Genomic DNA, 27408 nt, shown 5'->3' with positions numbered 1-27408 from the left:
TCCGGCCAGCCCCCGCGTGTTCCCGGCCTCCTACCTACCCGTTTGTCTCCTGGTCGACGACAGGTGCGGAGGCCCTCTCGCCACTAATGATTAAATATGTCACCCTAATAAGGAGCCATGTTTTTTTTTTTTTTTTTTTTTTTTTAAATATATATACATATTATAAGAGGCCTCCGGTTACGTTTTATTCCCCTGGATTAGAATTTCACACCGTAAAACATCGCAGTCAAACATACGGCTTGCGGGCCAACAAACGGCCTGCCAGAGGGTCTAATCTGGTCCGCGAGACGAATTTGCAATTTGCGAAATTTACATCGAGGACATTAACAGCAAGTAACTGCTATACCTGGGTTTCACACAGCTTTATTAAGGGTTGCAGATATAGGCTAACATAACCTGAAACTATAACTAAATTGCACTTCTTTTTATTAAGAAATGTTTACATTTTCATAATAAAACAAAGAAACTTTTGGAGCTGTCGATATTTATGGATTAATATGCTAACATCATGCAAAAAAAAATAGTTGAATTAACTTCTTTCTCATTAAATGAATAATTTAATAAATATATCATGTTTCTTTTTCTTTTTTTTAATTCAATCTTATTTATATGCCCTCAAATCTAGGGAAACCATACTGTATATGTAGCATATTATTACACAACAAAAGTACCTATTGCATGGAGTATAGTGGATAGAGCTAATGGATAAGCAGCTCAACGGAGAAATCTATATACAGTGTACTTGTAAAGTTCCAGTAAAAATAAATAGATAATATTTACATGAGAATTAGCTAGCACAGTATATAAATATATAAGCATATATAACAAATATATGGGCAAATCACAGGGGTGTCAAACTCATTGTAGTTCCAATTTAATCTGAAGGGGGCAAGACCAGTAAGATAACAACACAATAAACTATAAGTAACTCCAGAACCCGCCCCCCCCCCCCCCCCCCCCCACGAACGTTCATCATTTAAGAAAAATAAGTGCAATTTGGTCACGTTGCTTTTGTAGTTTAAAGAGGATAGACTCATAGCACATGAAAATAATCCTTACTTCAGATACTTCGAACTCATGAATTTAGCATTAAAACAAGGGAAATATGTTTACAGAAAATGTTTGGTGGTTAAGTGGAACAGGATATACTGTATACAGCATACAAACAAAAAATCAAAGTAGACAAAGTGAGACACAGCTGAGTGTAGCTATTGCTGACCTTTTCAGAGAGACCAAGAAGTGACTTGGTTTCTCACTAGCCACCATCTTAAGAGCAGGTTTCACCACATTTTTTTTTCCAACTGAGAAACAGATAACTGCTTCTGGAATTTGTTGTCCAGCATCTCAAATGTTTCAGATAGAAGAGATTACTGCTGTGGACACATAATCTACACATAATGGCTGGATTCTTTAAAGTTATTTACAGGATGGGAATTAAAAAAACACAGAAGAAGTACACGAAGCCAACAGAAATTTCTCTCTGACATCATGATATTTAATTAATTTCAAAAATTCAAATACACCTTCACATCCTTTTAAAATACAGTACATTTGGCACGGAGCGCAAAATAAAGAACATAGACACACATGAAGGGCATGAGAGTATTTCAAAAGAGAACAAAACCACAGGTCAGGTGACAAAATGCACAACGCTTCACAAATACAAGGGCCGCAGCGAAAACACAAACATGTATATACACGCAGTAACATTCTCCATAGAACAAGAGGAAGATGGTCTTCATAATACTGTTTGAAATTGATGTCATGCTCAATAAATCTGCATCACTTATGTGAACACCAGTGTGAACACTAGTGTGAACACCAGTGAAAACCTTCTAACATGAAGGATGTTTTTGTTGGAAATAGCGTTTGGCATTTAGCGCCGAGGACTTCTGGGACAGCACATCCCGTTTGAGTCATAGTGGGACGAACAGCTTGATATTTTTAAAATAAAGATTAACCAAAGACATGTCAGGAGACATGAGAAGAAGCAACAGAGAAGACTGAAATGATGGAGAGCATTAATGTGATGCTGAGTCTTAAACCTACCATTTGTATTTGTGTTTAGTGACTGAGCTACTGTGTGTGTAAAACATCTGCTGCTACAACAGGTGTTTACTGCTACGTACAATGCTTCCTGTTTTGCTGTAGTACTATTTTACCAGGTTAAACAGTGACCCATGAGGCTCGCAACTGACTGGTGATCAGGCAACTCATTATAAAAATCTTTTGTATGATTGAGGCTCAAGAATAAAAATCGACCACAGCTCTCATGAATTACTGTATATTCATATGTAACTATTTAGCACTAGTACATCTTACTGTAAAAGTTGTATCATGTTAATCTGTGGATGTTTTAACACATCCACCTACATTTCATTCTGATTCATTGAGCAATTCATACATTATTATCATGTTACATTTAACCTTTAGATTCAGTTTGTGTTCACCGGGCAAGTTCTGATACGCCTTCAACACATTACATATTTGCAAACAGTTTTGTGATTTGTCATTTTTCTAAGAAAAATTTGGATATGAGGACATTAGGAAATGAAATAAAATTTAAAAAAAGCATCAGCAGCAAGCGTGGGCACTGGCATATATTGCTGCTCTACAGTTCTGTATATTATTGTGTTGTACACTGGCTCTACAAAAAAGCTTTCTGGGTTGGACAGTTAAACGGTGATCAGTGAAGGTGAGGGCTACTTGGAAAATTGGAAAAAATGGATACTCTAACAGTGATCTATGGGGATTCAATGTTAACCTAACCCTTCAGCGCTATGTTGCTGCTGCTACATTGCAATTTGCAATCTCACCACTAGATGCCACTAAATTTTACACTCAGGTCCTTTAAAGGCTAGAGGTGAGTTCCAATTTGCTTCATTAAAACCAACTCTGATTACTCATATGACAAAATTCTCTTCTGAATAAAAAATTCTGAACATTATGTTGTTGTTTTTTTTGTTTGTTTGTTTGTTTCGGTTTAAACCAACCGGATAGCCTTTTTTCTGCTAAATTCAACATAGACAATTCTCAATATGCAAACATTTTAGTCAGCACCATATTTTCCTGTGTGTGTTCACTAATACCTGACAGTTGCATATGAATGTAATTCAAGCTGGAGCTGAGAGACTGAAATGTTGACTACACTGACTTATCTGAATGTGTAAAATAATTCCATAATTCGTCTCTCTGTCCTAAAACTAAACTGTAGTTGTCTGTGAATGTGTGTCTACGTAAGGGGTTATAGACTAGTGAGAAGAAAGAAGGGAAGAAAAAAGAAATAATAAGTAAGAAAACCCACAATATTGCACATTGAGTTTTCTTGAAGCAATGTTGACTTTTAAGTCACTAATTTGACCTGCAACACAGAGAGACATCTCTGAAATCTCTCTGGAGGCCTGTTTGCTTATTTAAAGCTTATTTTGCCTCCATGTTTAGGCTGCACAAAGAGGAGGAGCAGGGGGAGGAGCAGGATCTGAAGTAGGGTCTGAAGTACAAAGGTCAGTATATCTGACCAGGTGAGTCTTGCTTAAATCTAATAGAAACAAGTAAATGACATCCAAAATAAAGATTTTAAATAAAAATACAACATGAAGACAACATAAAATGATCTCGCCTTGGACAGTACGTAGACAAACACACGCTGCAGAGCAAATACATTCAGTTTCACACATTCATTCATATCTGCTGACACATTCTCCACCACTTTCCTGTGGAATCATGGGATTCTGTAGGTCCAGTACATTAACCGATCACTCAGTTACTGTACACACACAAGGCCTTTTCAAGGATTAAGCGGTCATGAAGGTATTTAAGGAGTTGACCTGGAAAGATTTTGCTCCACAAGGTGCATTGAGGGTTTCAGTAACACGCACTTCAACTAAGATAAATCCATTTTAAAGAAACCTTCATACATTTTTTGACTTCAGCTCATTATTTGGCTTCACTGAACTGTCTCTGTGTCAAGATGAATGGAAACAGCATACCTCATTGAAAGAACGGACACTCCCACTGGTTGCTACTGTATGTCTGTTAGCTGGCGGTTGATGGTACCATTTAGGTTTTAATGGCAAACTGGAACATCTGAATGGGCAAAAAATAAAAAGAGACATGGAGCATAGCTCCCTCTCCCTCTCTCCAAAAAGAACTGCGGAAGTAAAGTTAAAAGTTAAATTCAAAGTGGCATTTAATTTTTAGTTTGACTATTTTATAATGATTTCATCAAAAAAATCTTAGATTTCTTGCATCACTTTTTCATAATCTAGGACTGATCAGTTTTCAGGCTTGGCAGTTCATTCACAGTTGGCGCTTCGGTTACGTTCAAGATCTCCCTGACAGGTGGACTAATGTCGTTGCGCTGCCTCGTGAGATGGCAGTGAGATTTTAAATTAGAAGATGCAGGAAATAGCATATATTTGAAATAAAAAATCCATCTTCGTATCAATATTGGATCACTTTTTAAACCCAACCTAATCATAATCAATAAACTATTGTTCAGGACAGTTTTTTACCTTTAAATACAATCATTGGTTCAGTTGTTTTTTTCCACTCACATACATGTTTAGGGAAGATAAAACATCTTTACACAGAGATAGACACGGGATACAGCACACTGTGTAAAGAAATGACAGTCTCTTTCTAGAGGTATGCAACTACACATGCATGCATACTTGTACAAACATTATATTTGCCACTCTCTCCCACACTTAAGCACGCTAGCAGCCCATGATCTTGCCTGTGTATCTAGTTCAAAACTCCAATCCAATAAAACCCAAGAGTTTGACTTTTGCCTGCATCAGGAACCCATCCAGACCAACTGAAGGAGCATCGGGTCATTCCTGTCAGTAACCGGCCAGGGCTGACATGCTGCTTGAGCGCATATTTTGATGGGATATGCACAAATGGACAAACAACAAGACCACAGAAACCATAATGAGAAACACGAATGGTCTAATAACTCCTGGAGTGGTTAGAAACAGGAACCGTTCAAGAGGGCGTGGTTCTTTAAATACTGTGTTGTGTTTCACTTTTTGTGTGTGTGTTTCAATGTGTGCGTTCATGCTGCAGTCTCATCCCCGAAGTAGGAGAATCCTTTGAATTCATCCTGGTTGATCTGCTTGACAATGCTGTCTTCCACGGGCGTCAGGACGGGTTCTTCACGTGTGAAGTCCTGGTCGAAGTTATTGACGTCCCTTTTGGTTTTCTGGAAGAAAAAGAAATCAAATGTGAGATATCTTTCTGTAGATTTTCAACCTTTGGAACCGTGGTGATAGGTTGTGCAGCACAGTCAGCTGTCTGTACTCAGATCAATGTTGGGTCATTCTAAAGATTCAGAGACTTTCTTAAGTAAAATCAATACAACGACTTTAAACGCTTCACTCTTGAGCATAGCTACATCCTCGTGCAAAATAAATTAGTTATTTTTCCCACTCACGATGCGAGGTTTGAATGGTGGCCTGATCTTCCTCTGCTCCAGCAGCGTCCAGTCGATCTCTCTGAAGAATGGATGAAGTTTAATGGCCTCCTCCAGACCCTGAGCCACCACACAGCCCAGACGCTTGTTAGGACTCTTAGTCATGAACTGAGAAGTGAAAAAATAAAGAAAGATGTCATAAGAAAAGGGGAGAAAGAAGAACAGATTTTTTTATCTTGTGTGAAAGAGATCAGGATGTTTACACAAAAATCTTCATGGGGGAAACAAGTTAGCAATGACACCTTTGTTCAAACTACCAAGACCTTAATAATTATCATTTTGTTTTGTTTGTTTCATGTATATATAATGTCATTTTTAACCAGTGCAAAGGACATTAAGCTTTTCTGTCGGACTTCAACAGCTCATACAAAGGCGCAGAATATTAGAACATTTGTTGCAAAAAAGACCCATCAACTTTCCAGTTCCACTGGACCCTTCTTTCTTTACCAATAATCTTCAGCGAACTAATGACCCCCTATATTTTCCTTGCCATATTGAAATTCCACAAGCCTTGGCAAAGCTTCATGCTGAAGTCAAGTTTGTCAGAGTGCCTTGAAAAAAATCTTTCTGACTTATATTTTTCAGTTATTAACTGCAACCTAATGGTCATTAAGGCAGGAATACAACTTTTAGGCTCACGATTATTTAAGATCCAAAGGTTTCTACTCCATTGCTTTTTTTCACTTAAGCTAGTACAGAACACTTCATCTCATCAAGCACCTCCAGGCTTTGAGGAACCGCCATTGTCCTGCCTTGAGGGTATTGTGCTAAGACATATTCATGGAAAACTTGTCTCACACAATAATGAATGTCGTCATGATAGAAGGCAGGTATGGAGTTTAGATATTGGGGAAGACATTAAATAAGCTGAGTGGGCAACAGCTTGCTTAATGGCTCAATCACAAACCATTAATACTTGAATGCAACATAAGTGGCTAATGAGGAGATAAATAACTCCTGAGAAACTGAATAAATGGTCCCCTGCCATTCCAGATGCGTGACGTGTTTGACTGAGAAAGCCACTTTAATTCATTGTGTATGGAAATGTCCCAAGTTTGTAGCCTCTTGGAAAATAGTTGTCTCTGCAAAGAAAAATTTCAAGTGTCCAGGTACCCTACTTAGCAGAATTTTGTATTCTAGGGATATATCCAGACAATTTGTCTGTTAACTCGAAGTATAAGACTCTGATCAGCTTTGGCCTCCTGCAGGCCAGGAGGATGGTTGCTCTATCTTGGAGAGAGACTGAAGTATCCTCCATACAGTCCTGGACTAGAGAGATGTCAATGTGTATTTCATTAGAAAAGCTAACCTATGTAATTAGAGGTAAAGCACAAGAATTTGAAGAGGTGTGGGCACCGTCAATGGACTTTCTCAAGCAACAATAGGTTATCTTTGTCTTTGAAACTATTGAGTGGGGCAGTTTTCTTTTTATGTGTGTGTGTGTGTGTGTGTGTACCATTATTATTTCGTATTTATTTTATTTATTTATTAAGTACAGAACAAACACGAAAGTTCATCTTTTTTGTTATAATGTTGTTTAAACCTGAGATAATGTAAAAAAGAAATGCTCAATAGCACAATAAAAAACGAGTTGCAAAACTCCCCAGCCTTTTAAAAAGCAATGGCGTCATTGTTCTTCAGATGTTCTTGAGCACCAGTGGGGCTGCAGACAAGCTGCTCAGACGCCTGTGTCGAGACGGTTTATCACGTAACTCGAAGTCCTTCAGCTGGATGGCGCGTCCAATCATAGTCAAGACTGCCGGTCAAGTGACTGGTCAGAGTCCAAGACATTGTCCAACATAAACACGCAGGCTTTCCCACAAGGCTTTGCAGTTAAACTGCACCAACAGCCAAGGCAAACGCAAAGGCTTGTGATGGAAAAACTGGATGGACAAATACACAAACGATCCTCACGCGCATACATGTATGCACAATGAAACACACAACCAATAACACGCTGAGACAAAAGTAATAGAGGAAATTATCCAATGTTCTTCCACTGGAGCAAACAGGAAACAAGGATCAACAAGTGACACAAAGAAAAAAAGCCTACATCCTCACTTACATGTGACAAGAGACAGAAGCACAGGAACAGATAGAAAGACATCACGAGGTCCTCCGTCTTACCTTAAATCTGACTCATTTTCCATTGGGGCTGGATGTTATCTGAATTCTTCATAAAGTTTCATAACCACAGATCCAAATCATGATAAAAAGCTTGAGTTCAAATGATGGCAATGCATCCAGAAATCTGGCCATAGGTTCGCAAGGTGTGATAGACTTTTTTTCATGTCTTTTTTTGTTACAAACACTCCTAAAAAGTCTGATTAAATTATCACAGTGTTTTTGTCTTTGTGGAAATGCATTTGGTTGACTGCCCAAAAATGCCATTTGAAGTGCAACATATTCCACTGTCATATACATATATACTGTCATATTATCAAGAAACACTTCCTCAACTAAGACAGTATGGAAGTAAAAGTAGCTTTTCTACACTGATGTTTTCAAAGAGTTTCTGAGAAAAAACTCAACTCACCGCTCTCAGGATGGACACAGCCTCCTTGCTCAGCCAGACCGGATAGAGGACGTCGTCATGGAGGATTGACTCAAACAGGTCGTCTTCATTGTCAGCCTCGAATGGCGGCTGTCCCGCCATCATCTCGTACATCAGCACCCCCAGCGCCCACCAGTCCACAGATGGACCGTAATCCAGCTCCTGAAGGATCTGAGCACACACAGAGAGCTTTTAGAAGACAGACAGGCAGAGAGATAGATAGATAGATAGATAGATAGATAGATAGATAGATAGATAGATAGATAGATAGATAGATAGATAGATAGATAGATAGATAGATAGATAGATAGATAGAATATTGATACAGTAAAATAAATGAATTAAATGATGTAAACCCATAAAACATCAAATAAGTCAATAATCAATAAGCAGCAATATTGCAACAACCAGTCCATTAAAAAAGTGCAGCTTCAAAATGTCACAGAAGTCTCACAAAAAACACAAGTGCCTGATCTGCACATTTAAATTTGATAAGCAGCAGGTTACACAAGCAAGAGGCAGAAAATGACAGCATCCTCTAATAGTGGGTAATTAAATGCATGATTTGTGTCTTCAAAATAAATCATTATACACACCATTTTAATCGGTTCACAAGAATCACACTCAACTCTCAACTCAAACAGCATTTAACTAAAACATCATCTGCAAAGAACTGAACATGTATATGCATGTGGCATATGAGGTGGGGGGATGGTTTTGATGCTATAAAATGCTGAAGTGTGAAAAAAAAAAAGTGTGTGAAAGGTTGATCAGACAGTCAGTGGTTTCATGCAGGAAGGAGCCTATTTTAAGCCTGCTCTGTTTTTGCTCTTACCTCAGGTGCTATGTAATCTGGCGTCCCACAGAAGGTGGTGGTGGTGACTCCGTTGAGGATTCCCTCCTTGCACATGCCAAAGTCTGCCAGCTTACAGTGACCCTCTGCATCTAACAGGATGTTGTCCAGCTTCAAGTCTCTGGAGAGCAGAATAAATAATGGGGGTGTTTAACACATACAGTATATTTTCTTACATTAACTTTGAAAGCAAATATGTTTTGGGGGGCCATTCATTCACATTGAATGTTTAGTTTAACCTAAAATTGTCTCATGTGCTCTGGTGTGACGGATGCTTCTCATGAAAGACCACCTATTAGAAAAAAACCTATCCATGAGGTTTACAAATGACTGCAAGGTTTTTAGTTGCAGAAAGCAAAAAGAAACATACAAGAGGAGGACGGGAAGAAGAAAAGACCTGGAGAAAGAGAGAAAGTTGAGTGTCAAAGAGGAGAAAAACACGGAGGGGAGAAAGAGAAAGAGGGAGAGAGTAGTCAGCAAGATAAGAGCAGCGGTGTTGAAAGACGACAGGGCTGGTCTTGAATGCAGCCGCTCGGCGCTTGATGGTTGATCGCTACAAAAATGTCAACATCTCCTGCATGCAACCACTGCAGCCATTCAGCCCGAGGTGTTTTCAAAAACCAGAGCCGCACTGACAAGCCAGAAAAGAGATGAAGCGTGCGTGTTCGAAGTCAAGAGCTTATGCAAGTGTTCTGTTTTTGTACGTCCCAAAAAAAATAAATAAATAAAAAAAGGGGGCAGTTTCACAATCCTGTTTGAGAGCTGCTGTGATCTGCTGCTGAAAGGTTTGTTCTTTTCTGTCCCACCATGTATTGCTTTGATGGAACCTGGATTACTCACTGCAGTAAAGAGGACTATGAGAACAATGGGAAGAAAATGAAGTCAAGTTGTGCCGATTATGTGGAAGATTAGTAGATTTAGATAAGCATATTTTTACATCTATGAGCAAATTTCTGTTTTGGCTTGCTCAGTCTGGGGGTGAGTGCCTGACCTGACTCTGGGTAATGGTCTCACTCATATTTAGGGTATGCCCACATGCATGTGTGGTTTCACCTGCCAGCCCGGGCTGGATCACATCAATAAGAATTGATGAGTCCCGTCTAATAAGGGCTGGACTGCTCTTTCACTCTATCACTATGTGACCTATCGTTGACTTAGCTCCTCTATTGGGACACCCTTACCCTCTTGGACCCCGTCAATCCTGAGTGAGGTGACTTGGAAAGCACGGGACCCTACACACCACAAGTTCCTACCAGCAGCACATGCTCTTCTTCTATCCATTCTTCCACATCTTCTCTGCCCTTTGTTCTCCCCCTCTATTCACTGAGGTGTAGCACTGCCGTGCCTGCCACACAAGGTCATTCCACTCAAAGTTCAACAAGGTGGCTTCCAGTTGAACACTGAAGTAATAAAATATTCAGCTGCAAGAGTATAACTCCATCAATCTCATATAATGTTGACACCATGTGGTGTTTAACTATGTAGACAAATGCAGACAAAAAAAAAAACAAAAGTAAAGTGCCACCTCCTGCTAAATTAGGGAAGAATATGCAGACCATAAGGAGGATAAGACTTTAAGATTTTGGTCACACTGTGTCATATGATATGTTGATCAGGTGGACTGAGGGAAATGACAGCAATATGTACACTTGCTGAAGGGGAAAACTTTAAGACATTGGAAAACTCACACAAGAATTCAGACTTGAAAATAGGGACCTGTACTGTTGCTTACAGCTACGATACATTTACAAGGAAGTGAATAGGCGCTTATCACCATTAATGAGATGACTGCATTTCTGACGGGTGCATATAGAAGAACCCCTTCAAAGAGTGTATAGAAAGTGTATAGCATCTGTAGTGATCCAAATATATGTCACATGAAAATGGGAACAAAAATTCAGTGTCACTTTATCTGACAGTGATTGGTTTTCCATGTGTGATACACAACAATCTTCAACTAGATGGTGAGAATTCAGCCGGCAAAATCTCAAACACTTTTTCAACACCCCACACATAAAGGCTAAACAATTACAACTGAAGCTGGAGATGGTGTCGACATGTAGACCTCAATCACTCACATATTTTTTGGTCATGCATGAGTGTACAATTATATTGGAACAGTTTCATTCAACTAATGGAAGAAAATTTGAACCTAAAAGGATATTTTGGAGTTTAACTATCTGGGGGGTGCGCGTACAACTCAATGACTAGGGTCTGTTATTGGCCAGATACTTACCTGCAATTGTGGAGGAACCTATCCATCCTTAATCCGGGTTTCCTCTCTAAATGAATAGTACTCTAACCATTTTTGTTTCTACTTCCTGCTTCATTGAACGACAAGACAAGTCATACAAATGTTTATATCTTCAAAACTCCTCAGTTAACTTGGTAACTTTTATACAACATAGTCAATCTGTATTGACACAAAGCAATCAAGTCAAAAAGTCCAGAGTTGGAAGAACTCCCGGAAATACTAAAGCAGAAACACGCTACCACCAATCAGACCAATCACTGTCTGCGTAGGTTCTGCATAGGGTCTGGGCTTTTCACCGTAGCTAAGGCGCTACGGTTGAAGCATAAACCGCAGATTGTTCCCTCGTTACTCATGCAACTCATGTTCTCTTGGTATTTGACTGAACTTGAGCAGTCCTTGTCAATTGTGGCAGGTATTTTGTGCTATGCTGGAACCATGAATGCTATGCTAATGGACCTCAAGTCTGAGAGAAAAATAACAGGGCGTCTGATTCAGTAGAGCATGACAGCTGACAGCTGGCTCTGAACAGGAAAAAAAAAAATCTCAAAAAAGCCCCCAAAAAACTCAATGTCATTAACGAGAAATGGAAAAAAACTTAACACTGGACTGAAAATGGAAATGAAGAGTGTTTACATGAAAAGTTGATGATAGAAGTGTTTTCACATTCATTCCATCATTAAAGTCGACCACACTTTCTCTTTCCAAGAAATCCATTTCAGCGTTTCTCTGCTGCCGACACATGTTTGCTTTCAGTTATTTGAACTCCACATGAAATCCAAAACTCTCCCCACTGCCCAAGACCACCACAGGCTTGTGAGCAGTGGTTCAGCTGGGAGCTGTGCCTTGCTAAAAGGCACCTTGACAGTTGAAGGAGTAGCTCTTGTTCTGCATTTCCCCAGATGAAGAATGAAAGTGGCTGTCTGTTTGCATATCTCACCTCCAGGTGACTCCCAGCACATTAAGTCTGAATTGCTCGCCTGCAGCAGGGCAGAAGAATAGCATATAAACTTAATGCATTTGTGATTGAATTTAAACAACCGCTGACGTTAATCTTTGTATTACACGTCACCTCGCTGTGGGGAAATTTGATATTAAGTGGCTGCAGGTGTTCTACAGCACTAATGGAATGATATTTATTTGCGGGCAAATGTTTTGTCACATGAGGAGTGGGCGTAAACCAAAAAAATGTGCATAATCTTTCATTAATTCTCTTAGCTGAGTTACAAGCATGTGTTTTTTGTGTTACCTAGGTTCTTCACACAAATCTTTCCTTCTTTTATCACACGTGGTTTAGTCTTTGTACAACACACAGCATGTTTGACCTGGTATTAAAACTGGTCTCTGAAGCAGCGTGTTTCTTAAGCTGAATTATTTGTAAGGTCCATAGTTACTTGATTTTTTCATTTCCAGGCAACCCTCTCTTAAAAACGTCACAATTCTTTAAAAAAATATGTTGTAACCAAAATGGCACATAAGCCCCTTGACATAAAGATTTAGGTTTTGTGTGTACTGCTTCACTATTCACCGGCCTGCTGGGGCCCTCAATGCACCTGAGCCATCATTATTTCTAAATGTCACTAGTCAAAATGACTGCGGCTACTCAATTTCAAATGCATTTATTCAAAATTATGTTGTGACAGGCCTGACTGACTCCAACCTCTCACTCATAGTTTCTGCAACAACAAACTGGAGAAAGTGGTTCTAAACCTGACTGAGCTCAGGTGAAACTAGCTGGTGGGGGATGCATTATTAAAAGTTCATTCATCAAAAAGAGGAAACCAGATACTAAGTGTTTTCTGAATACTGTTATATGGTGACATGTGAGAACAGTTTGGCTGCGTTCTGCACACTGAAATGTCAGGGCGTTAAATATCCAGACTGCAAGAGATACATATAGCAACAAGTCTATTAGCTAGCCCAAACATCACCTCTCTGTGTTAGAAAATACTCTGATGCAACAACCTGTTAGCAAAATTCAACATCACACAGATCCTGCAGTCAGAGGAATCACCTTTATACATGTGTAGTTTAGCAGGGCAGCTTTAATATCGCTTAAGAAATTCATGTCAATAAACAGGAGCTGCTCTGTGCGCGCACACATACACACACAGCAATCAGGCTCAATTGAGAGCATTTCCTGTGTTTCATGTTAATCTTGAGTGATTTTTCCATTACGTCCTCAGAAGCAACCCCTGTGCTCTGACAGCTAACCTCTCTCTCTCTCTCTCTCTCTCTCTCCCACCCCCATCTCTCCATCCCCTCCATCCCGTCTTCTGTGTAACTATACTCTATGTTCTAAACACACATCTGGTCAAATATACAAACACACACAAACTGCCGCCGCTCATATATTTATCCGCGAGGAATCGCGGCGTGAGAGGCAGATCAGAGCGGGAGGATATTAAAGCCAATAAACTGGAGGAAGAAATTAAAAAATAATAATAACAGGAATGAACCAACGATGGCTTCTCTCAGTGAGTGTGGATCATTTCGTTTCTACAGCTACAATTAAAACAAACCAGCGAGTCATTTAAGAGGCACTAACACTAAAAAGCTTGAAAACAATTTCAAAATCTTAATTAGTTTTGGCCACAATTAAAAAATAATAATAATAACAATGTTGTCAATAGATTAAGATATTTTTACAGAATTAATCACATGATTTCCATAGCATATCTGTTTTAAATGTGTTCTTTTAAATGGATATTTTCCAATACCATCACCTGCTCAGAAAGCTCCTTTCCTTAGTTTGGTCTTGTTAAGAGAACCATCTGGCAGGACTTTGAAGATGAACTGAAGTGTTTTTGTCCTTTTCTGCTAAATTGAATCTGCCATAGGCTGCAAAAAAAAAACCTTTCCAGGTGCATTTAAAAGAGGTATAACAATAATTTAATTTGTGTCAACTCTGGAAATCATGTGATTAATCGCAATTAAAGAGTTTTACCCTCAGTCATACAAATAGACTAATACAAATAATCCAAGTAAATACCAAATGAAACGACAAGAAAAACTAAGTATTAGTATGCATTAAAAAAAAAGCCACAGTGTTGCATGTATGTGTGTGTTTACACAGTCACACAGGATGTCTGCACTTAAAGCCAATCTCAAGCTGTTCTGCTAACGGCAACACGCACTAACTACAGTCTACAAATGTTTCTTCTTTGGTGGTGGCGATGGGAGCATCGACAAGGGGCTGAAGAGACGAGTATCTCAGGAGGGAAGGGTGGTGAGGAGAGGGAGGCGCAGGGGTGGGAGGAGAGGAAGGAGAGGTGGGTGGAGGGGGGAGAGAGAGAGAGAGGGAGAGTTGGGACATAATGTTCCCAAAACACTTGTTGTTCATGTTCCTCTGGTCAATAAAATGGGTCACAGACAAGAGAGAGCGAGGGACATATGTAGAGGAAGATCAGGTAGCTCAGTTGACTGAGCCGCCATGAATTAACACACAATGTGTTTTGTGTGTGTGTTTAGTGTGTGCGTGTGTGTTGTCCTTGTCAGCCTCTGACACACTAATATTCACTATCAAAACAGCATGACTAAAGAAACACTGCTGAAACACTGAACCATTCATTTTGCTGTTCATGAACGCCAACTGGAGTCGTTCGGTTTCCAGCCTCTCGATGGCAATGGATTCTCTCAGGACCTGAACACTATACTCTGTGGTGCATTCAAAAATATGTGTGACCAAAACTGAGTGGGAAGCGGGTCCCAAAATAAGTGCCAAGAATCTAAGCATTGAAGTGATCTGCTCCAAACAAGGAAAGCCCTTCTGGTACTATTAAAAAGTCATTCTCCAGCTTTAAATTCACCCGTCATCATTCATGAAGTAAGTGTTGGATACTCAGACACAGACTCTGGGTGGAGTATCACTTAACTTGATCCTGAGACCAAAGACAACAAAATATGAAACACAAGTAAACAATAAAGCCCAGAGTGGTTGGTTTTAACCTTAATGATGGATCTGGATTAAACTGTGTCGACCAAAGGAACACATAGCGCACACACATCGCGCTGCTGAAATGTTCTGATTATGCCCTCACCTTCATTAAGAAAAGCATTGTAACACTAACTATGTGAAACAATGAGTCCTGGTCGAGCAGGCACCAGCCTGACTGGACATTTGTTTGTCTGAGATCACGTATCCAAAGCAGAATTTTGAAAAAGAAAAGTTAAAACAAAGCTTTTGACATCCTCTGTTTGTAAATCAAGGAAATAAGTTATGTAAGTTTTTGGTCTTTTTTTTTATCCTTGGTTTAAATTTATGCAACACCTTCTTTGTGTTTCATTCTATTTATGTCGTATTTGAAGTGTTGTATTCCTTTTAATAAATCCTTTCCCACATACCCTGCACACAACTGATCCTCCATAGAGCCTATTCTGTTTTTGTTATTCCTGACTCACATTGGTGTGCTATTTTACTTTTTCTTGGTATTCAGTTACAATAAAGTGTATATGAAGCAATGTTATTGTAATGTACTTCCCACTATGGCCAAACTGACGCTAGTATCCCTGGGATACAAGCAGCGACAACTTCAGAGTCAGTGTTTGAGCAGACTGGCCGTGACTTATCGATGACCTGCAATAACTTGCTCTAGACTCACTGCTATTTAATTAATACTGCGTTCTGCTCTACCTCCGCTAGTTACAAAGAAATATCGAATTATACAATGCACTTACTTTTTTATTTCTCCTCAACTCTCACGGTTCTACAGGACCACTTCACAACACGTTTGTCAATGGCAATTGTCAATCACCATGATGTCACATCCTGTCCTTCGAAACTTCCCAGAAAAATGGACACTTGAATATACATCAGTATTATGTTAACTACCAAAATGACAGAAACCATCCTTGAAGAAAATGATTTGGAGTGTACTTTAGTTTTTTAGTTTGGTTCAAGTCCCATTCACTAACATGAAGGAGGCCAAGCTATGACCTATACTGTAGCCAGTCACCAGGGGGAGCTCTACTTGCTTTGGCTTCAAGTATTTCTCGTCTGTACTTGTGTTCTTGTGAAACATCTGTGAAGGTTCTCAATCATCCTGGTTATGGTCTATCCAAAACACAACCTGAAATAATGGTAACTGGACTTGTAGTAATAGAAGTTGGTAGTTTTGACACTCATCCAAGTAGCTTTCTGAGTTCAGAAAAGGACCCAGAACTAAAGGATCTACTTGGATGAGAGAAACTCTGCAAGTCCAGTTGCTCTTTTTCCAGCTCAAATTACACATCTGACCAAGTACAGTCCAAATATTCACAGGTGTACCTTGCGTGGACTTGGTACAGACTGTTCCCACAATGCATTTTATAGGAGTCCTCAAGTACATTGGTGTTGAGGTTTTAGTAAACCCTCTGGGTAATTTAAGTCATAACAGCAAACCAACAGGATTTGAAATAAGTAAGTAATTTTAAAACCACTTCAACTGTAAGTCCTATTATTCATTAAGACTTGCTGTGCAATAATTTAGAAGGGTTTCGAGTTTGTACCTTGGAGAGAGAATGGTACATCTGGAAAAATCCCAGGAAACACATGTCTATGTCAGATTTTAGGAAATAGGACTAAAACACTGAAAGGACAAAAGACTTGACAATTACAAATCATTACAGGAAGAATACACAGTGTGTACAAAGAATTTACTGTTACAGTCCTTTAATGACATTTAATTTCTAGGAACATGATAATGAACCATTTAGTCCCCAGCGCTGTTCAGTTTGCTCTGAGTTTGTGCTTTTGTGTGTTCCATAATTATATATATTAATGGCTTTGGAGGGCAGGGACATGGACGCTACAGAATCCCAACATGTACACAAACAGGTAACTGCATCCAGTACTGGGACAAACTGAAACCAAAACACCCAGATCTTATGTCAATGCAGTATTTGTTATTATAATATCAAAAATATCATCTTATTTTAGTGGAACAAACATGTTTTGTAGCAATGAACACACTCTCCAGAGCACATAATTATAGTTTTAATGATGGTAAGGCAACTGAAAATGGAGCCAATGTTTTAATGGGAACAACTATGTGAAAAAGACTCAGCCTGACCTGACCTGCCGGGATAAAACTTTACATCATCTGGAGAAGTAACTAAACGTTGAACACCTGTAGTGGTCCCTGGCGTCCTTCTGACAACATATCATTTTTACTATAACCCTCTACAAAAGACAATGAACAACAACCTACACCAGATTTAACTCAAAATAAATTCACAGCATCAGCAATGTTAAATAAGCGTATTTACAAAGCCAGTGCAAAATATGTAATAGTGATAAAACCACTAAATCTTCTCTTCTACCGGTGTTGAATCAGTGATTCTCATCACACGGCAGCCTGAACTATGGTTGGGTGTACAAAAGTCTGATGGAAGACAAGTTGGGTGGCTATGATACCAACGGTCTTGTAAACCGGTGAGTGGGGCCATTTTCTTTCTTTTCTTTTGGTACCTATTCAGGATTGTGCAAGGGGAGTGAGTCCTTAAAGCAGTGGCCGCTACACACTGAACCCAAAGACTGAGAGAAGGGTCCTGGTGTTGCAGGAAGCTGCTGTAAATCCACTACACTGAGCAAAAGACCAACAAGCACATTACAGAGCAGATAACACCCCCTCGGAAAAGCAAGCAATGCTTCTGGCATGACACATCTACCACAACCATGACTGGTCACAGAAGAGGGCAAAGCCTGACTCAACTGCCCTCTCCTGCAGGGCATCTTCTTCGATTATGGACTGACTACCAGAGTCAAATGTGAACTCGAATCCAGGGCTCAAAAAAAAAGGACATCTTGCATGCTACAGCCTGTACCACTGGATCTGGTTAAAAGTCTGCCATCAGCATGCATTTTAAACTCACTTTAAGAAGGCTGTAAAATGCTGACAGTCCTTGGTTCAACTCAGGTGTCAAACTTTGCACAGGCAACTGAATAGTCATCTGTCTTTGTAGGATATATACACGATGAAAAGTATTATGTTTCTCCCAACTATCCCTCAACGTCAGTATCAAAATACCATGAAATGTCTAAGATTCAAGAAAACATAGTCCGTCCATTTGTCTGGTCATGTTTCCTTTCGCAACACCTTGTTTAAATGCTGTAGATATTATGAGGTAAGGGCTTTTTGTGGAGACACTAAGTCATACAGTCAATGCTGCATGGCTCACTGACTGATTAAACACACACAGAAGCTATGTCATGTGGCCTGACAACGTTTGTTAAATGTCAGTATAATACAGTAGGATCAAATATGAGGGTACTTTTGCGGAATTAGAACAATTCTGGGGGACGCTTTCAAAATCCAGAAGGAGAGTGGTTTTAGAACTGGAGACATATTTGGAGACTTTGTGGAATCTCTACAGACAATACAGACACACACCAATCAGGCATAAGATTATGACCACCTTTACTAACATTGTCTAGGCCTCTCTTGTGCCTCCAAAACAGTTGTGACACATCAGAGAATGGACATGGGTCTTCTGAGGGTGTCCTGTGGTGTCTGGTAACAGAATGTTGTTAGTGCCTCTGTGGATCATCCCACAGATACTTGATCAGTTTGGGATCTAGTGAATTTGGAGGTCAAGTCAACATCTTGTGCTGTTCTTCATGTTTAGTTTTTTTTTTTTTTTTTTAGATGTTCTTAAACTGTTTTTGTGTGTGTGTCTGTGTCAGACTGCATCCTGCTTGGGATGGTGCTGCCACCAAGGGTGGCATTGCTATAGGTTTACTTGTCTTCTCAGTTGTCATAATGTTATGCCTGATTGCATGAAAAAAGGAAAGGGACATTTTAGGAAAGTGAAACCTTACAAAAAGCAAAAAGACATTGACTTATTTCTGTTCTGAGTTTCTGTTTAAAGTTTATGCTGATGTTTGACAGCTTGCCGTGATGATTAGAATTAGATTTTAAATAGGAAATTTGTTTTGTACATAAGTACAATGTGCATGTGTGCTTTTTTGTGTATTTGAAATACTTTGGAGTTGACAGAATTAAACAGGCGTCAGTCAGCACGTTAAAAAGTAATGCTTAACAAAACCACATAAACACACAAACGGCCTCAACAATCCCCTCTCTCCTAACTTGGTAAGGATGGAACAGCATAAACGCACACCAACACACACACAGGTTGCATGAGGACAGAATCTAAACAGAAAATTAAAGCTTACGTTCATGCAGGGAAAACACCGGAACGAAGAACTGTTTGAGTTATTTTTGGAGTAAACTGCCTGAACCTGCACCGTGCCCCCATTCATCACAATGGTGTTATGATTCGAGCTGCTCGTTGCTTTTGTGGGGCCGACTGCCTGTTTGCAATTGGTTGACAATGATATTATGACTAAGGGAATCCACATAGACAGATAGCACCTGAAGTGGAGGGAGTGTGAGGTAATCTCCACCCGCAGATGAACGCAGCTCACTTCCTGGGTCATAACCAAAGAAAATATTTCAGCTGGAAAAAATATAACAAACAAGCTGAAACCGGGGCCACTAGACATTTCTAGATTTTTCGCTTTATTTTCTAGACAGTGTTTCTTGAAGATGTTTTTGTTTTTGTTCGGGTGACTCAATGACCAACCGACTCATTAAAACCAACAAAGCAGCTTAAAGCAACGGAACGGTACGACAACAAAGGTCATCAATGACGCACCAAGTGTCTGTGTGATGGCTCACAAACCAAGTCAGGTGTTATTTAAAGAGTTAATGTTGACCTGTTTGTTCTTTTAAATGTGCTGCAACGGAGACAAATATCTCATCTGGAGGCACTAGATCAAACAAGCTCCACAGTATATTAAATGATTTAAAGGAGAGGGTGCTTTGGATCAGGGGTGCAGAAAAAAAGTGCAGCTAATACACAAAAACACAAGAAGAAAAAGGCTAAATCAGGAAAAAAAAGAGAATAAGGTGAACTAACACAGAGTGTGCTGACAGGTTGTGTCAGTGTGAACAGTGGATACCTGTAAATGACTCCGTGGCGGTGCAGGAACATCAGAGCAGATGTGACCTCAGCGGCGTAAAAACGAGACCGGGCCTCGTCGAACTTCCTCGATCGCTGGATCTGAAACATGAGGTCGCCTCCGTTTACGTACTCCATGACAAAGAACAAGCGGTCCTGCAGGAAGGAGGTGACAGAGAAAGTGAGCCACTTTGTATGTGTAATATATGAATAATGCAAAACTACAGTCATATTTGATTAATTAGTGAATGAAACATGGTAGAGACACAGAGGCAATTACTGTCTTGTCTTCAGACAAATGTGCTTTTATATCTGTTATTTTTAATATTTGACTAATCTGGTCATTTTTTTTTTTAAACTATAGATTAACCCTTTATGGGTTACTATAAACCATATATGGTAACTACAGCACAGCCTCTCAGTGAGGTTTAGAAGCACATGGTTTTCACTCAGCCAATCAGAGAAGATCAAGGAAACATTCTCAGGTCAGGTCAGGGTCTAATGTGGTCTACCAGGTCCACCTCTGCATAGACCCTGAGCATGACTGCTTTATAGTAATAATAATACATTTTATTTATAAGGCATTTAAAATCAGTGGAGGTTCTGATGAATGGGCGTGATATGGTCCTGTTTGTACTGTTCCAGATGAACTGAAGGTTTTGGATTTTTTGAGGGGGTTCCAATAAGCAAGCTTTTGCAGTAGTCAAGCATGGAGGAGACAAAGGTATAGATGAGTTTCTCTGCATCAGCCATTGGCATTATCACCAAGGTTGGTTACTCTGGTTGAGAGCGGAATAGCTTTACCCGGAAAAGGAGATGGAGGTCCAGTTATCCTCGAGGATCTAGGATCCTCTAGGATGACTGGACCTGCTGAGGGAAGCCGATAAGTATGGCTTCGGTTTTGGAACTGTTCAGTTTAAGGAAGTTGAGACTCATCCTTTATCTCCTCTAGGCAGTTGGAGAGACCAGGTATTAAGAAATACCAGGAAGAAGTGTCCTCTTCGTCTGAACCAGCATTTATGTTGTAATGGTCCACATACATTCTCACATTTATTTAACACCTAAGGACATGGGACCACCTGGTAACCTCATTGATCTTGATTAAGAATTAAGAATGTCACAAAATTCCCCCCACTAGCAGAATGTGCTGCAAAATGCTTGTACAGCCTGTGGAACATTCCTAAATATAAGAGTTGAAAGATCTATTTAGTTTATCACTCATCACCAACACATTACAGTCATTAGCAACAGCCCTAGTGTTTACTGTTGTCGTTCAGTATGAGTTCGCTAGCTGACATTTTTTTCTCTCTTTGGCAAATTGATAGTGCAGGTTGTCGATCAACCTGAGAAGGAGGTGATTGAGAGTCAAGCACGAAAAAGTAACTGACAAATTTGCCTCTCTCAAGGTGAGGCTGATAGTCTGCACAGTCTGCTCAGTGGACTATACCTTTAGCTTTTCTTAGGGAGTTGGGGAGGGAAGGGCTCTTACCATAGAATCATCCTGCTTGTGCTCTCCCTCTTTTTAACTTTTTATTTTGTATGTATAAGAGCGTTAAATATTCAATAATTTTTTATAATTATGGTTAAATTGAAACTTTTGTTATCATTGTGTCATTTCTATCATGTAACTGGAGGCAGAAAAAGCAGTATCAGCAGGATGTATCCGCCATCGGCCAAGGCTGATGTAAAAAGAATCCACATTGGTCGTTCTCTACTTTTCTTACGTTACGTACATAATATACTCATGTAGTATATTATGTATACTAGATATCAGTACAATACTTCATGCTTATTTTTGCCACATCCTTGGTCTGAGACAACTGAGACCTCAAGTTGAATGTATATCAGAAATTCAAGCTGCTTTCAGAAATCCTTTGGATGTTGTCTCACAGACTTTCCTTATTGTAAAATACACGCACACATAAACTGGATTGCTAAGCGACAAACACTAATTGTCTCCACTTCCATAGGACCTCTTCCTGTGACACACACACTCAAAAAACACACACTACTGTATGCCGCGCCCTCTCAGCTCTATTCTCTTGGTACTGAACATGGGCTCCAGGGAACAAGGCCTCCTTCCTGAATTCCAACTCGCTTTCTTCATATAGGAAATAAGAGGGAGAGAGACTGTGTGTGTGTGTGTGTGTGTGTGTATGTGAGAGAAAGAGAGAGAGAGAGAGAGAGAGGGAGAGAGTGTGCATGTGTGTGTTTATGGTGTTGTGTTATAAACAGCTGCCTATATAAGAAACAAGGAGGGGTCCACCACAGAGCCATTGTGTGAGCCTCAGGGTTCGCTCTGCAGTTAAGGTGCAGATGCATACTGTATGTACTGTGTGTATGTACACATTCTATATCTGTACATGTGTTTGCATGACACACATCTGAAGCTGTGGTGTGTTTAGGCCACGCTGAAGCCTCCGCTGCATGTGGATTTGGTAAACCTCCACAAAGACTGACCCTCACAAACAAGGGAGTGGCGAAACGGATCGTGGAAAGTTGGAGAATGACCACATGTGCAGGTTCATGGCGTAAAAGGAGTGTGTCCACGCATCAGTTTCAGACAACCACAATCTCCTCTCCCTTAGTATAAATACAGAGTGCACTTGCATATCAGTGCTCACGTGGGTGCGCAACTTAATGGGTGAAGACCAACGAGGAGAAGTGCAAATTTCCTGATTGGGTCTGATTAGTTCCGAGCACAAGTCCTAAGCAATATTTGTGACTATTTAAAGCATTCTTAGTCTTAACTGATCACATGCACATCTAATCCATGTCACAACAGAGGACATAATATAGTGATCATTAACTGGATTTAAAAAAGCAACAAAATGGAAAATAATGGTTTCTAGGTTGTTTCTCTTTGGTCTGTTCCTGAAAAAAATCAGTTTCCTATGAAAACCATGTATCATAAATATAAGACTCAACTCAACTTTTACAACTTTGTTGACGAGAACTATCTATTCCTTTTTAGAGATAACCATTTGACTGACCTTTTTCCTGCTCCGGGTGAGTAAAACATTTATGATCCTCTTTCCTTACTGTCAATGAAAGAGGAAATATTCCTGTAATCTTGTGTTTTCTTCCTGCTAAGAGGATAACAATAAAAAGCCAAGCTGACTAATGCTTTGCTACGGTATCTGCTAACCAGTGAATTCCCCAGTTTCCTTTTGTCTGTTAGTCACTCAAAAGCAACTTTGTAAAAACTGCAAATTTCAGTGCCTCCAAAGGAACAGGGAGAGAAATAATGGACAAAGGCGGTGCAGGATTGAAACAGGTGAATTCAACTGTAAATAAAAAGATAGTTGCACTTGATGAGTTACGAAGAGACTTTTACACTTCAGTGTCAAAGAGAGACCTTTTTCCATTTTCTCCATGCTACGGGCACGCGGCTTCATTTTTGTTAGCCGCCAAGCCGTTATCCGACCACCTGAAGCCGAGATCATGCGCTTGCGCTTCGCATTTCTAAAGCTATCTCCAGACTCGTTTCTTCTTTCCTCTGGAATCGTCTTGAGCGGGCCTCATGATTTTTTTTCTTACATAACCAGCCACTGCTCCACCTCAAGACGGATTCTTTTTTTTTTATTTTTTCCCCCTTCTCTTCTCCCCCTCCGCTCCTCCTGGAGGCGACTTTAAACAGGATGTCGAAATAGTTTGTTTAAATGTACCCAGAGTCCCGGCTGGTCCCACCCAATCAAACATGAATAAACATTTCCTGAGTGTAATTACAAATGTACAGATACTGGCTTCCCGCTGCTAGCACACACATACACACAAACAACTATGTTCTATAGACACACAGTCAGGCGATGCACGACCCAACGCTGACAGTAAGGTCTCGATGCTTATCTGAGCATTGTGTGTGCATGTGTCTAGTGTTTGTATGTGTGCACTCATGCGCCCTCGCCGTGCCACCCTGCTGGAATGTATGGAAAACAAGTCTCAACTTGCATCTTATATAAGCCCAGACCATTTACCCATGCTCTCTTCTTTCGTAGCGCAGAGCAAAAAAATTCAACAACAAATGAAGCGGTCAACTGCGTCACTCAAATTGTTTTCAACCTGTAGAGTACACTGCCATGCAGCATCTACAGTAAATGAACTCATATACTGAAAATGCTGTGCACACAGGATCCAAACTTGAGCTCTCAGTCTTCAAAAGGTCTAGAAGAAAAGACGGAAGACAGGACGAGACACAAGGAGGACAAGGAAAAAAATGAGGAAATGCAAAGAAAGAAGGGCAAGATGAAAGGACATAGTAAGAAAGAAAGGAAAAGGAAAAGGAATGTGGGAGAGAGTAATAAGGAAATAACTAAAGAGGCAACAAACAAAAATGATGAGATATAAAAAACAGGAAGAAACAGAGGACTAAGAAAACATGGACACTGAAGTCCAGTAAATCATGTCCACATATCTGCTTTAAAACTCAGTTCCTAATCTGATTCAGTTGAGTTAGATAACTTTCACACTGCAATTCTGCTACTCTTTCGCAACGTATGAGCAGCATATCTGTATTTGATTTTGGGTGGCGTGGCCTGGTCCACTCACCTGAAAGCATGAGCTCACTCCGCGGAGCTACAATAAACACATTCATCAAAACTGAGAACCAGAAACGAGCCGGGGGTTTGAACTTTTGTCCGTGCTCGAAAACAAAACAGTGAATTGCTGCCCCATTTTCCTCGGAACATTTACGAGCCATTACTGTTTGGCTGCTTGTCATTACCACACAGAGGCAAGCGGCAAAGATGCACTCGCCGATTTGACTCGGTGGGCCGTGGAACCTGAGTTCGCCTGAGGTTTGATTCACGTCCTTAAACTGCCTGATCAACATTTTGGTGCACACTGTTTACCTTCTAAATGTAACACTTGGAGACTTTTTTGTCCTTTTAAGTCAATATCTCACATGTTGCTCTTCCGTGGACTAGGAGGACAGGATCGTTTCTAATTTTTCTAATGGTGATGGCAGGAAATTGTTGTATTTGGAGGACAGTGTGTTGTGTGTGTGTGACCTTGGAACAGAATCAAGAATCTTTGTCCTGCAGTGAAATCTAGTGAGTGTCATAGTACTAACCATAGAGAGAATAAAGATGGACGATGGAACAGCTCCTCAAAAATGAAGCCAAAGCAAGTAGATCTCCCCCTGGTGGTTGGCTGCAGTACAGGTCGTAATCTCCACCGCATCCATGTTAGTGGATGGGCCAAATTAAAACTAAAAATACACGTCAAATATTTTGTTTTTCAAGGATGGTTTCTGTCATTTTAAGTAGTTAATATGACACTGATCCTTGTTCATGCGTTCACTGTTCTGTTTCTTTTTAGTTATTTGACGCTATAAAAACAGGAAGTGACACCATGGCCACTACAAGTTGCCCTGCCAATCACTCTGTGAAGGGGTCCCATAGGATAAATAAATAATTACAGTGTAGAAGTCAACATTTCTTTGTAACTGGTGGAGAGCAGAGCACAGTATTAATCAAACAAAAACATGAGTGAGTCTGGAGGAAGTGTGGTCAGGTCATTGGTATCATGGGTCCACGTGGCTCTATTCTCAGACTGTACTGATCAGACTCCAAAGTCGTAAGATGGCACTGCCTGTATCCGACAGTTTGACCAATGCAAGGGGGGGGGGTGCGCTGTCCATATTTATACACAGTCTATGGTACTTACAGGAATGCAAGTGGGAATTTTAAAATAATCATTCCATTCAACTTTCTCATCAGACATTTTAACAGGAAATGTTGTAAAAATGTGGTCATAATGTCTCATTAGTTGTAGACTAATTCTAAACTCACACAGTTAAAAAAAAAAAAAAAACTAGATCACAACAAGGATTTAAATTTTAGCAAAAATGAAAGAACACAACACAAAGCAGGTCTCTTGTTTTTCCGCTGCCGTCACAGTGGAGGGAACTAAGGTCGCTTTCACACCAGAGCTGTTTAGTCCGCTTTAAACAGACCAGAGTTCGTTTCCTCCGATAGTCCGCTTCGTTTGGGCAGGTGTGAAAGATCAACCGAACAACTGAGCAAGTCAATGTTGGTCCGCTTCGAAACATGCATCTCGGGTCGCTAGCAAGTGAACTCTGGTTTGGTTCATAGGCAGTGTGAATGCTCACCGGAGTAAACACAGGACCAAATGCACCAGTCTCACCATTTTTTACCTCCGGTGCCGTTTCTCTTTCATTCGCGTAACATTAATTGCAGAGCGTCATGCTCTCTGCCTCGTTGCCTTACACAGTGGTCATACTGCACGGTTTGCTGAGCCATGTGCATTTGATAAATAAAGAAAAGAAACACGATCCCAAAGTAGCTAACTTCATGTGCTGCTCCGTGTTTGCTGTTTGTATTCTGCATCGTTGACTGTTGACTTTCTTTAAATCAACTGTTTGTTTATCTGGGTTGGAAGGGAGGGAGGGATTTCCCCTCCTACGTTGTCCAACCAACGAGCACCCCTTTCAACTACATGACGTTGCTCGTAAGTTTGGTGCGCTTCAGAAATTGCAGTGTGAAAGCAGAACTGAACCAAATGATAAATGAACAAAAACAAATAAACAAAGCCCCCAAATTGAACCGAATCCTCAAACAATTACATTTTACAAATTTCTGTCAAAACATGAAGGAACCTTATTCAAGAAACAATTGAACTGATCTGTTGGTCAGTCATTTAAATCAGGTGCTTGCTTGTTGCAGAGGTGCTTGTGGTTTTGCATCTTTTGTTGACTTCACAAAATGCTCACAGACTGGGTAACTTTCGGAAGTTACGAAAAATTACAATATATTAACCCCACAGCTGAAACATTAGCAAACAGAACACAACTCATGGAACTTTCTGAAAATTTCCACTTATGAGATGAGCTGTTCATATGGACTAATAAAAACAGTCAAGACGACGTGTCACTGCTGTGAAGGCTGAACCTGCAGTCTGCTATCACACTGAAGACTGGAATTATCAGCACCCCTTCAGGGAAACTTCTGATGAAGGGAACCATGTCTCAAAGAGAGTTGTACCAGAGGGGAATAAGAACTAGGAACCTTTAGTGGTGATGGTACAGATAGAATTAGCCTCCTTTATTCATCCCAAACTGGGAAATTTAACAGTTAAACAATTTATCAGTGCACATGTACATTGGTTACCATGTAGTATGTATCAGTAATTAGGGCTGGGCCCATTTAAGTCCAATCAGCCATCAAGCCTGACATTGCTCTAAAGAGGAGCAGTCATATTATAAATCAAGATCGATTTGGAACACAAAATCAATCATTTAAATCCAGCCCTATCAGCAATAGAGGGAAATATGAGCATGTACAAACATGATTTTATGAAGGGAGTTCAAG

At 40.1% G+C, this 27408-nt stretch overlaps 1 protein-coding gene across 2 annotated transcripts in view; it reads right to left on the bottom strand.

The window, feature by feature from the left end:
* Nucleotides 1–1473: 1473 nt before the first annotated feature.
* LOC125018826 (protein kinase C epsilon type-like) overlaps nt 1474–27408 on the bottom strand; it is a 71481-nt gene continuing 45546 nt past the window's right edge. For both annotated transcript variants that reach the window (XM_047603207.1, XM_047603206.1), the window contains exons 11-15: nt 20079–20233; nt 8866–9004; nt 8013–8201; nt 5438–5584; nt 1474–5206 (exon numbers count right to left, since the gene is read on the bottom strand). In XM_047603207.1, the coding sequence (XP_047459163.1) occupies nt 5060–5206; nt 5438–5584; nt 8013–8201; nt 8866–9004; nt 20079–20233 (777 nt within the window). In that variant the 3' untranslated portion in view covers nt 1474–5059. The remainder of the gene's footprint in view (nt 5207–5437; nt 5585–8012; nt 8202–8865; nt 9005–20078; nt 20234–27408) is intronic.

Source organism: Mugil cephalus, chromosome 13, assembly GCF_022458985.1.
Source record: "Mugil cephalus isolate CIBA_MC_2020 chromosome 13, CIBA_Mcephalus_1.1, whole genome shotgun sequence".
NCBI lineage: Eukaryota > Metazoa > Chordata > Actinopteri > Mugiliformes > Mugilidae > Mugil > Mugil cephalus.
The sequence above is the reverse complement of the archived record's forward strand: the minus strand, read 5'-3'. Positions and strand labels throughout refer to the sequence as shown.